Raw genomic sequence first — 12,280 nt, 5'->3', positions numbered from 1 at the left:
AGCTTTGTATGCAGATTTTTGTTTAAGCATTTTTAGAATTTGTTTAAACATTTCAGTTTTGTAAGAAGCATTCTTTTATAAGAAAAGTATAAGAAAGATAAAGAAGAGAAAGAAAAGGCCGAGGCCTCAAGTAGATCCTAAAGTCGAGACTTTAGGGATTTTTAGCACACAAGGTGCCTATTAAAATGCCAAGGCATTTAAAGAAGAAGTAATTAAGATTATAAGTATTTTACTTTTAAGAAGAGGCTAGTACCCGACATCCAAGAGCTTGTCGTTAAACAAATCCAGGTGTCCAATTCCGAGGTCTTGGCCCTGGTAGACCGAGGTCTGCTCTTTTAGGATTGGTGGCTCGCTACCCCAACCTATTAGGGAACGCGCATAAGATGGTACTACGCCTGGGCCCAAGAAGAAGTTGATTATTATTTTGAAGTATTATAAGTATAAGCTTTTGAACTAATAAAACAATGTGTTTACAAAAGTTTACAAGTATTAAAGAATAAGTTTAAATAAGTGAAATAAAAGAATAAGTTTTTAAGTAAGTTTAATAAGAATCAGAAAGTGTTTAGAATTCAGAAAGTTAAATTCTTTATGCTAGCATGATAGTATAGACTTGTCTTACATGTTTAGCCTTTCAGTATGTTTCTTTACTATTAGAAGAGCATGAGTTAGCTTACTGTTATTTGCTATTTATGAGCATGAGTAGCTTTACATGTTAGCATTCAGTTTTAGCATGTTTTTATTTATATACATGCACATCGAGTTTTTGTGAGTTAGATAGCGCTTACTAAGCAAATTTTGCTTATAGACTACACTTCCTCTTACTGCAGATACAGGAAAGGAAAAGATATAGAAAGGAAGGCGACAAGGAGGTGTTCGAGGGATGTGTGATGCCAGGACTATGGAAGCCTTGGGACTTAGTTTAAGAATTTATTAAGAATGTATTAGATGAGTCATTTAGTCTTCCGCTGTTAGTTAACTGTATGTTTTTATTTTGTTTCCGCTATTTATTACTTGCATGCTTTGATTTCATTAAACTGCGTGGTGATGTTATTTCTTTGTGTGATTGATATGTGTTCCAGCCGCATGTGGCTGAGTATATATATTGCATGTATTGTTGAATAAGGTCACCGGTACAGGGGAGATTCTGCCGGAATTTTTCGGTAGGGTTTCCATGTGATTTTTAATCATACCGGTTAAGTAGAGTTAGTAGTTAAGTAACGGTCATCCTTAGAGAGTAGTAGTAGTAAGAAGGGTGGTCGTTACATCCTCCTTTTCTTCGTAAACTAAAGAGGGAGGCTTTTCAGTTATAGCATTCACCTCGATCCGTGGCGATTTCCGAGCGAAACTTGCTTCTGCTCGGACCATTTTAATGTAGCATCGCCGAGCTGCAGTTGGTCTCCCCGTACCTCTCCTACTTTGTCTTCGACGGGGAACTTGATCTTCTGGTGGAAGGTTGAGACGGCCACCCGGAACTCGCTGAGCGCCGGTCGTCCCAAAATGACATTGTAGGATGAGGGAGAGTCCACCACCACGAAGTTCGCTGTCCTCGTCCTCCTGAGCGGCTCTTCTCCCAGTGAGATGGCTAGCCTGATTTGCCCGACCGGCAGGACTTCGTTGCCCGTGAACCCATAGAGTGGGGTTGTCATGGGCAGCAGCTCGGCCCGGTCAATTTGTAGTTGATCGAACACCTTCTTAAATATGATGTTGACCGAGCTTCCTGTGTCAATAAATACGCGGTGAATAGTGTAGTTGGCTATTACCGCTTTGATGAGCAGAGCGTCGTCGTGGGGCACTTCAATTCCTTCCAAGTCCCCAGGCCCAAAACTGATTTCGGGTCCACTCGCCCGCTCTAGGCTGCAGCCGACTGCATGGATCTGGAGCTGCCGGACGCTTGCCTTTCTTGCTCGATTGGAGTTTCCTCCGGTCGGCCCTCCAGCGATAATGTTGATCTCGCCCCGGGAAGCATTACTTCTATTCTCTTCCTCCCGAGCGGATGGTCGAGACCGTTCTCTGGACGTTCGGCGATTCTCCTGCCTTGGGGAGTGATGCCGATCGGGCGTCTGTTGCTGTCGCCTATCAGCTCGCGTCCGATCGGCGTCATGAGTTCTTTGTCGCCTGTCGACTGAGGGAGACCGTCGGCCGCTATTCCGAGGCACGGGGTGAGCCACGAAGGGAAGACTTCAACAATCCCTTGTGTTGTGCGTATCCGTCCAGTGGAAGGAGCAGAACATCGGGGTCCATTTCTTCTTTGGCTTGGGCCGGGCGGCCGCTACCTCTTGCACGTGGGACCTCACATGAGGGGAGCGAATCGCTTCGGCCCTCGGTCCTCTTGGCGGTTGATGCGCGGTGGGAGGCTTCCGCTCGGCAGGTGGAGCCCGATCAGTAAGAGCTTCCTTTCTTCGAGCCGCTTGGGCCTCCTCCATGTTGATGTACTCGTTGGCTCGGTGTAGCATATGGTCATAGTCTCGAGGCGGCTTCCGAACGAGCGAGCGGAAGAAGTCCCCGTCCACGAGGCCTTGTGTAAATGCGTTCATCATTGTCTCTAAGGTGGCCGTTGGAATATCCATGGCTACCTGATTAAACCGCTGGATATAAGCTCTGAGCGGCTCTCTCGGCTCCTGTTTGATGGCAAACAGACTAACACTGGTTTTCTGATAGCGCCGACTGCTTGCGAAGTGGTGGAGGAAGGCCGTCCGGAAATCCTTGAAGCTTGTGATGGATCCGTCCGGCAGCCTCCGAAACCACCGTTGAGCCGATCCCGCGAGAGTGGTAAGAAAAACTCGGCATTTTACTCCATCTGTTTATTGATGGAGCGTAGCTGTGTTATCAAACTTACCCAGATGATCATCTGGGTCGGTTGTCCCATTATACTCGCCAATCCTCGGAGGCACGTAGTGCTTCGGCAGAGGATCTCGTAGAATAGCCTCTGAAAATTGGCGATTAATCCTCTCGGGCGATGCGTCCGCTCGGGGGGCTTTCCCTTTTCTGTCATCTCGTCTAGGCATTTCGTCCGAAGAAGATCCACGATCTCTATGAGCTGCTGCGGCTTCAGCGGTGCGGAATAGGGCTCGATAAAATGCAACGGTGGCCGGCGGTGCTTCCGCTCGACCACCAGACGCTGACGTTGCTTGCTGCTCCGGCCGCTCGGCTGTGGGTTTCTGTTTTTGCTCCACAAGCTTGGCGGCCCTTATCTCGATCAGGGTGTCGAGTTCCTCCGTCGAAAGCGTCACCGTGTGTTGTCGTCCAGCCTCGTCCATTGTTTCCGTTCGGATGCAGGAGCGTTCCCACAGACGGTGCCAAATTGATCTTGTTCGAATGCTGAATCAGCGGACGCTGGGCATGGGGAGCTTTTCGACTGCCGACGTGGATCTTCGACTGGTGGCACGAAGCTCCGGCGAACCTGCACAGAAGTCGGACCGGGAAGGGGTTCCCGGCGGCGACCCTCCGACGCTCAAGTCAGGCAAGCAAACAATGGCAAGTGGCTCTCGAAAAATCAGAATACCTACCTCCGGTGAAGGATGGGGGCCTTTATATAGGGCAGCGGAGAAGCAAGTGCACACACACCGAGGTGTACACGTGTCCGTAGCCCATGCCCCAGTAAGGGCTTGTCAGTGAGCTTACCTGACCCATACTGCTACAGTCCCAGCATATTCTCGATGGGACAGCGGAACCCCCTGTCGCGTGATTTGGAGTATAACCATATCACGGAGCATGCCAGTTGTCAGAAGATATCCTTTGTCTGTTTCCCCGAACTCTTGCCGGGAACCCGACCGGCCCGCGTCCGACTTCCGTCCGACCGGCCAGTGATAATGGTCCACTTGGGAAGTTTTTGGTAATGTGTTTTGTGGCGACCGTTAGCAGTATGTTTCATGCTTTCGGCCGAGCGTTCCGTCCGCTCGGCCTACGATCTTGTTCCATGAGCACCGGAACCCCGACTTCAATCATCCCCCTTTCTCCGGTCGGCCTAGCTGGTCCGACCTTATCCGATGGGCCGTCCGACTCTTTGACTTCCACGTGGCGTTGACCCCTTACAACGAGGGTCCCCTGTTCTTATCGCCGGATCAGTAGTCATCAGGGCTCATGTGGTAGATATGCTGGAGGGAGGTCTCTAGCTCACAGAATATTATTGGCCGGGTATTTTTGGCCTACCTTACAAGAAGATGTAACTCGACTTGTGCGAACCTGTATGTCTTGTCAGAAACATCAGAATATCTCACACCACCCTACACAGTTATTAAAAATCTCTATAGTTTCATGTCCTTTCAATCAATGGGGCATAGATATAGTAGGATCATTCCCTATAGCAACTGCACAAAGAAGGTTTTTATTAGTAGCTGTAGATTATTTCTCCAAATGGGTGGAAGCTGAGTCATTGGCAAGAATTGCTGAAAATACGGTTATCAAGTTCTTATGGCAGAATATTATTTGCAGATTTGATATTCCTCATAAATTAGTCTCCGATAATGGGAGGCAATTCCAGGGGAAGAGAATTGAAGAATGGTGTACAAGATATGACATTACCTAGGCATTCACCTCTGTGGCATATCCCCAAAGTAATGGGCAAGCAGAGGTAACTAATAGGGAGATCATCAGGGGGCTTAAAACTAAATTGGATCATGTCGGTGGTAGTTGGGTGGATGAATTATCTAGCGTGTTATGTGCTTATCGTACTACTCCTCAGGAAGCTACAGGGATTACTCCATTTCAGCTAGTATATGGGAGTGAAGCAGTAGTGCCCATTGAAGTCGGGGTAGAATCTGATAGAAGGCAGTTGTATGATGAAGATAATGTTGATCGTCGTCTTATGGAGCTAGATTTGATAGAAGAAGCCCGAGACAAGGTAGCAACTCGTCTCATATCATATCGACAACGGATGAGGCAGAATTATAACAAAAGAGTAATCCCCCCGATTCTTTCAAGTAGGGGATCTAGTATGGAAGCGTGTCAAACCCGTGGGAGACGTTAGCAAACTGGAACCCCAATGGGGAGGACCATATAAAGTCATACAAAAACTTGTTTCAGGTTCTTATTATCTCCAAGATGCAGAAGGGAGAAACCTTGATAGGCCGTGAAGTGCTAATCACTTGCAACCTTACAGAGCCTAACAAGTATGCCTGTAATTTGTCCATGTATTTCCTTTAATTTTTGAATGCAAAAATGCAGGCAGGTATTCCATAAACGAACTATACCTTCACAGAAGGGGACAAATTAAGCTTATTCTCGAGCGTGCATCCTCCGCTCTGCCATAGTTGATCGGGGACCTTAAGGAGTGACCGGTCGGGTTTCCTTAGGGGGAACCGGAGACTTTAAACTCTACCATAGTCGATCGGGGACCTTAAGGAGTGACCGGTCGGACTTCCTTAGGGGGAACCGGAGACTTTAAAAGGTTAAAAAAGTTCGAGTGTACATCCTCCACTCTGCCATAGTCGATCGGGAACCTTAAGGAGTGACCGGTCGGGCTTCCTTAGGGGGAATCAGAGACTTTAAATCGTTAAAAAAGTTCGAGCGTGCATCCTCCGCTCTACCATAGTCGATCGGGGACTTTAAGGAGTGACCGGCCAGGCTTCCTTAGGGGGAACCGGAGATTTTAAACCGTTAAAAAAGTTCAAGCGTGCATCCTTCGCTCTGCCATAGTCGATCGGGGACCTTAAGGAGTGACCGGTTGGGCTTCCTTAGGAGGAACCAGAGACTTTAAACTGTTAAAAAAAGTTCGAGTGTGCATCCTCCGCTCTGCCATAGTCGATCGGAGGACCTTAAGGAGTGACCAATCGGGCTTCCTTAGGGGAACCGGAGACTTTAAACCGTTAAAAAAGTTTGAGCGTGCATCCTCCGCTTTGCCATAGTCGATCGGGGACCTTAAGGAGTGACTGGTTGGGCTTCCTTAGGAGGAACCAGAGACTTTAAACCGTTAAAAAAAGTTTGAGCGTGCATCTTCTGCTCTACCATAGTCGATCGGGGACCTTAAGGAGTGACCGGTCGAGCTTCCTGAGGGGGAAGAGATTCTCTGGTCCCGGATCCCTGGACACGTCCTGGTCCCTTATTCATTCATTGGTTAGATGAACTGGATCCCACTTATTTAACATGTGGGATCTAGTCCATCCAACCAATGCATGGATAGGGCCTCCTCTGGTCAATGCCCTGATTAGAAGAAATAGGAGTACTGGAGGGCAAAGCAGGAGGGATGGATTCTAGGTGTGGTTCAGAGGTAATATCCTGAGAGATCAAACGAGAAGACCTTTTACAGGAGGTTCTTCTAGCTCTCGCCACGAACCGAAAAGGAGAGGAGGTGGAAGGAAGCTGAGGAGACTCAAGCACAGCCGGTGTTACCTCAGAAGCGGGAACAACTGGGAGAACTCTAGAGATTAGTAAGCCAGGCTGCATCAGGTTAAGAGCAAGGTTAGGACGAAAGCGACCAGGAATAGCGGGTTCCTTACCTCTCTCATGAGAAATCTCAGAGGCGACAATAGGGGCTTGTTCGAATTCTGATATGGTAATCGGAGGTCGATTGCTTCTTGAGGTGAGATGTTGCGTGCGTCGGACAATGAAGGGAGTTTCTTCCTCAGAAGATTCAGCAGCCTCAGTAGGGGCCTCGTGAGTTGGAAGCAATCCGAGAGAAGAGAAATGAGGATTAAGCCGACGCCTTTGCAACAATTCTTCTCCCAGTTTACATAAAACTGATTTATTGAGCCCTGGATGTTTGTACATGAAAGCCGGGAGAACAACATCAACTGGAAAAAGCAAGAATCACAAGCTTAAGGAAAAATAACAAGAGAATTAACAAGCATAAGGAGAAGTGTTTGACTCACCAAAAGAGGCTTCTAATTCTATGGCTATGGAGTTTATTCCGAAAATAAATAGTAAGCCTTCGATGATCAATGGGGGTAAGCTGAATCTGGCCCCCCACAATTTTTTCACAGAAGTATGAAATGTTAAATCAATGGACCTAGTTTCTGGAGGGGGAGAAGGAGGGAGAACTCGTTGCTAGGTTATGGGATAAGCAGGAGGAGATGGAAGTCGTAGGAAAAAGAACTTCTGCCTCCATTCTGCTTGGGGAGGAATATGACAGAATAAGCTGGTTTTAGGACGACTTTGGAATTTAAAGAGACTATCTTCTACTTGGCGAAGAATGAAGAATTGATTAAATAAACAAGGGGTAGGAGGGAAGTCGAGTAACTGGGAGATAGCTATGAAGCCCGATAGTATGGAAAATGATTGAGGGATGAGTTGGTTCAAGGGAACACAGAAATAGGAGCTTATATCTACAAAAAAAAAGGATGAAGAGGAAGTTGGAAGCCTGACAAAACTTGCTCCCAGAAGATGGCGACGCTCCCTGAAGGGGGAAGATGAGGACGATCCTCGGGGGTAGGAAGGGCCACATATGAAGGGAAACCATAGTCTAGGCCAAGAGCGTAAACCTCTGATTCGCTAGCACTGGAAGAACAACTAGCAAACCATTCCGTAGCCGAAGAAGAAGAAGCCATTGTAAGTAAAGGATCAGAAGGAGCGCGGAAATCGCTAATCAAACCGAGGGAAAGAAAACGGCGTAAGGAGGAAGATGAAGAGGAAGACCCTTAGTTTCCTTTTTGACGCCTTTTTCTAAAACCCTTAAAAGGATCACCTAGAAGGTAACTCACACATCAAGGTAGAAGCGTAAGGATTAATGGGAGGCCGTTAGATATGTAGGTAGAACAAGGGGTACGCGGAAGGAGGTACGCATAGACTATACCATTTCCCAAAGAAAATGTTAATTCACCTTTCGATATTCCTCTTTGGGTAAGTTCAAACGGATGCCTAGAGTTAGTCGAACTAAGAAAAGGAAAAGGTGGACCAAAATGCCCGACCAGCACGGGACGAGCAAACATCCTCACGAGATAAAATTCTGGAAATTTCAAGAGGAATGTAGGATAAATTGATAGGACGAGAAGCTCGTCTAGGTTATCCGGACTGAACGAGAAAGGCCAGACAATAAGTTCGTCCTGTCTTCTTGAGCTGGGTGAAAAGTAACGGAAAAGGGGGCAGAGTGAATAAAATCGTCTTATCTTGGTAGAAGGATTGATCGAAAATTTAATATACATATACAATCAGGTAGTCAGTTTTCACGGAGGAGAATGTCAAGAAAGCATAATATTATCCCAAAAATAGGATCAATTAAAAGAGAAACGAAATGCGTCAAGTCAAGTTCCAAAATCAACATGGGATCATTGTAAAAGTTACAATTATACCCCAAGGACTATAAAAAATTTGGGAAGAAGTTGGGAGAATGGTTCTTCAATATTCTCCTATGGTCAGGAAAGCTAGGAGGAGGATCAACAATCACTATCTTCAAATCCTTTAGTTGATCCACCCCCTCCTTGGTTATGAAGTCGATGCTATTTACAAAATAGTCGGACATAGGGTCAAAAAGGTGGGAGATTTAAAGAAAGCCCTCTGACGTGCCTCAAACCGGGCATCCTCATTGGCTTGGTAATCTTCTAGTTCCTTCTGAGCTGTCTTCAAAGCCTCTTCTTTTATGTTCAACTGGGATAATTGGTCGGCCAACTCCTTAGCATAAATGTCCTTCAGAGCCTGAAGTTGGGAGGATAGTTGAGAGATCTCGGCAACCTGTTCCGCTAGTTTGGAGGATAATTCGTCACTACGAGCAGTAGCTGACTGTAACTGAGACTGGAAATTTTCTGCATCAGTTTTGTGTTGATCAACTTTCTTGGTCTCAGCCTGAAGTGACGAATGAACCTCTTGAAGCTCAGCGGATAGCCTGTTTACCTGTTCAGCAACCTGAATTGAGGATAACTTCGGAGTTTGTCCCCTCAATGCCTCAATCTCTCGGAGGGAGGAATGCAATAAATGAGACAGATACAAATTGTTTAACTAGCGCTGTATAAAGGATACACATTAGTAGATTACTGGAGAGACGATAAATGCAAATAAAGAAATGTTGTTACCCTTGTTTCTTCAATAGAAAACCGATTGGCTGCCTCTAAGCGAGAAGTTCCTTCATGAAGCTGGCACACTTCCTCCCAAAGTGTGCTAAGAGACCCTCGCAACATTACCGGAAGAAGGGAAGTAGTGGGAGAAGTAGAGGATAAGGTAGTTTGGACCAAAGGGGGATAAAGAACGAGACAGGTCGAGTTTTGAGCAGATAGAGTAGTATACACAGGGAAATTCATGAAGAGGGTGGGCGTAGAGCTACCACCAAGAATAGACGAGGCTGAAGAAGAAAAAGAGGCAAGAGTAGGATAAAGGGATGAGAGGGGAAGATCCAACTTGCGTCTCTTCCGGACAGGGACTCTTTCAGGAGACTTCTCCGAGGTTAGCGGAGAAGTAAGTTCCACAATCAGAGGGGGATCATTGAGGGTCTCCTTTGAAGTAGCAGCTTGAGAACCGGAAGCACCCTCTGTACTGTCAGGGGCCTCTGTAGAGGAAGGTTGACCCGTGCTAATAGGGACCTCTGTCGAGGAGGACTAACCCAGCGCAGCAAGAAGTTCCTGTTCTTTTGTCTTAATCGCTTCATCTCTCGCCTCTAGTTGTTTCTCAATCATAGTGTCGAAATAAGCATCCACTACACCCAACAAGGAACATTTTAGTCAGTAAAGAGAGACTTAGGCAAATGAATAGTAACTTACTAAGGGATCCACGAAGCTCCATCTTGACAGGACTCAATCCCAAAAGATATAAAAGGTCATCACGAAGCCATTTATGGATGAACAAGTGACGACCTAATAGTTTCTGGGAATAAGTGACAAAAGAAGGAAGCTTGTACAATTCCTTAACATCAGGTAAATTAGGAAGAGAGGATATCCAGGAACTAGACCAGAGAATAGGTTCAGGGAGCTCTACAAAAAAGAAACGCAATTTCCATGTCTTGATAGAGGAAGACATTTCGCTGAAGAAGGTCATTTTGGGTCTCGACTGAAAAATAAAAACTCCAGGGTCAGATTTCTTAGGATAGGAGAACATGAAGAAATTTTGAGGAATTGAAGGGATATCATAAAGGCGAAAAAGTATGTATAAACTACAGAGGTAACGAAAGGCGTTAGGAGTAAATTGTTGCAAGGGGATACCAAAATGCTGGCTTATTTCTATTAGAAATGGGGGAATAGGGAAGCGCGGACCAGCCACCAGTTGATCCTTAAAGAAAGTCACACAATTCTTAGGGGGGAGGTGAGGGTGAGATTCAGAATCAGGGATAATAATGCGAAAAGCCAGGGGAATCTTATACTTGGAACAAAGAGTAGACTGATCAGATTCGCTAAAGGTTGAATGAACTCGCGCATACCAAGCAGAAAAGGATTCTTTGGCCATGGAAAAATGTAGAAGTAAGAGAGAAAGCAACTTACTGAGACCCTTGAAGAGAGAAACAACAAGAAGAAGCCGGGGGACGGAGAGGACGAACAAAGAAAAAATTGAACAGTGTCACCCATGAAGAAGCTTGGGGAAGAAGACGAAGAGACAGGAACATAAAGGGTTTAGGGTTTTGAAAAATATAGACGGATAAGGAATGCCATCAAATATAAAGTGCACTCATAGGGAAAGGTGTAGATTTATAAAGGAAGAGATCCAACAAGATAAAGGCATCAGATCGTGAGACCTGGTACGTCAGCGAAGGGGAATTGGAGACACGTGTCACGAATCCATAAAAGAGCATTTATGATGGACATAACAGAACATAGCATATCTGCATTGATATTATAACATATCATACCGCCGATACCCTCTATCCGTTAAAAAACCAGTCAGCAAAAGAATTGAGTAGGGGGAAGTATTATACTCTCTAAGTATGGTAAACGAAGGAATTGACATTAGCACGCTGCTAGGGAAAAAGTTGGGCATTTAAACAAATTAGGGAACCCACCCCTTCTCATAAACATGACAAACTCACATCAGTAGCACATGATAGACTGCTCTGATTCTCATTTTTAATATAATCAAGTATACAATGTTACATTTCCTTCTTAAGAACTGGACCTGAAGCTAATACAAATATGACTGTGAGGTTTCTATAAATAAGTCAACCTCACTATAATTAATCCTGCTTAAGTGGGAGAAGTGGTAATATTTTGCCTGGCACGGAGGTAGGGTGAAAAATTTGTCATCCGACCGAACCTTCCTCCCGTTTGGAAGAGCCAGTGCGCTCTTTTGCACACAAAGGGGAGTAGGAAGGAGAATGCCCACATGAATAAGGGAGCTCAGGTGATGTAGGAGCTCCTCGTATGCTGGTGTTTTGTTTTTTTTTTGCACACAATGTATATGCTGGTGTTTTGTTTTTTTTTCATACAATGTAGGAGCTCAGGTGATGTTACGTTCATCAGTCAATTTAACTATATGTAAATGAAATAAAAGTTTGTTCGTTGTCCAGATTGCAACAATTATTGCTGTCTATGCTGATTGGAGTTTTGCCCGAATAAAAGGCATAGGCTGGGGTTGGGCTGGTGTTATCTGGCTCTACAACATCATTTTCTTCTTCCCTCTGGATTGGTTCAAGTTTGTCATCCGCTACATTCTCAGCGGGAAGGCATGGGATAACCTTTTTTAGAATAAGGTAACAATTGGTAGTCTAGATAGAGATGTTATTCAATCCTATATTTTTCAGCATCTGGTTCATTAAGTTGCTACCCTTCTTGTCTATTTGATAATCTTTATGCATCGCAGACGGTTTTCACTGCCAAGAAAGATTATGGTCGACAAGAAAGGGAATTTCAATGGGCCAGGGCTCAGAGGACTCGAGATGGACTCACTAACCACCTTTTCTCTGACAAGAGTAGCTACGGAGAGCTTTCGGAAATAACCGAACAAGCCAAAAAACGAGCAGCAATGGCAATGTATGGCTTTTTAGCCCCTCATGATGCTTCACTCTGAAGCTCTGACAAATAAAGAGCACAACCTATTATCTATCATAAACAGTGCAAAACGATCTCATTTCTTCATTCGTATATCTGAGTATTCTAAATTTTTCCATGCCCTGACTATTCACAGAGCCCTCGAACTACACACTCTGGAGGGACATGCTGAATCAGTGGTGACGTTGAAAGGGCTCGACATTGACACCATCCAATAGTATTATAATGTTTAATTCTCCACTATTTTGAGGCGGCTAGACAAATATGGTTCATGAACATGAGTAGAAGCTCAAGTTAAAACGATTTCTCTTCTCTCTTGTTAATGCACACTCTCTGCTTCTGTCCACTGGATTTTTTGTGGTTACATCTAATCTGTTGCTACTAATTAAAACATTAGCATTGTTTATTTTTTTTGGTCATCTTTAATGTGTTATCATTTGCTTTCA

At 45.2% G+C, this 12,280-nt stretch overlaps 1 protein-coding gene across 1 annotated transcript; it reads left to right on the top strand.

The window, feature by feature from the left end:
* Positions 1-11,169: 11,169 nt before the first annotated feature.
* LOC121995468 (plasma membrane ATPase-like) lies at positions 11,170-12,052 on the top strand. The gene is made up of 4 exons (XM_042549201.1): positions 11,170-11,187; positions 11,354-11,509; positions 11,647-11,816; positions 11,971-12,052. The coding sequence occupies exons 1-4, from the start codon at positions 11,170-11,172 to the stop codon at positions 12,050-12,052; spliced, it is 426 nt and encodes a 141-aa protein (XP_042405135.1).
* Positions 12,053-12,280: the final 228 nt, after the last annotated feature.

This window comes from Zingiber officinale, chromosome 6A, assembly GCF_018446385.1.
Source record: "Zingiber officinale cultivar Zhangliang chromosome 6A, Zo_v1.1, whole genome shotgun sequence".
Classification (NCBI taxonomy): Eukaryota; Viridiplantae; Streptophyta; class Magnoliopsida; order Zingiberales; family Zingiberaceae; genus Zingiber; species Zingiber officinale.
This window is presented reverse-complemented; position numbering and strand designations above follow the sequence as displayed.

Coding starts and splice junctions, on each gene's coding strand:
- LOC121995468 (XM_042549201.1), top strand. Junction 11,510..11,646: donor GCTACATTCTCAGCGGGAAG/GCATGGGATAAC, acceptor TATGCATCGCAG/ACGGTTTTCACTGCCAAGAA. Junction 11,817..11,970: donor AAACGAGCAGCAATGGCAAT/GTATGGCTTTTT, acceptor GACTATTCACAG/AGCCCTCGAACTACACACTC.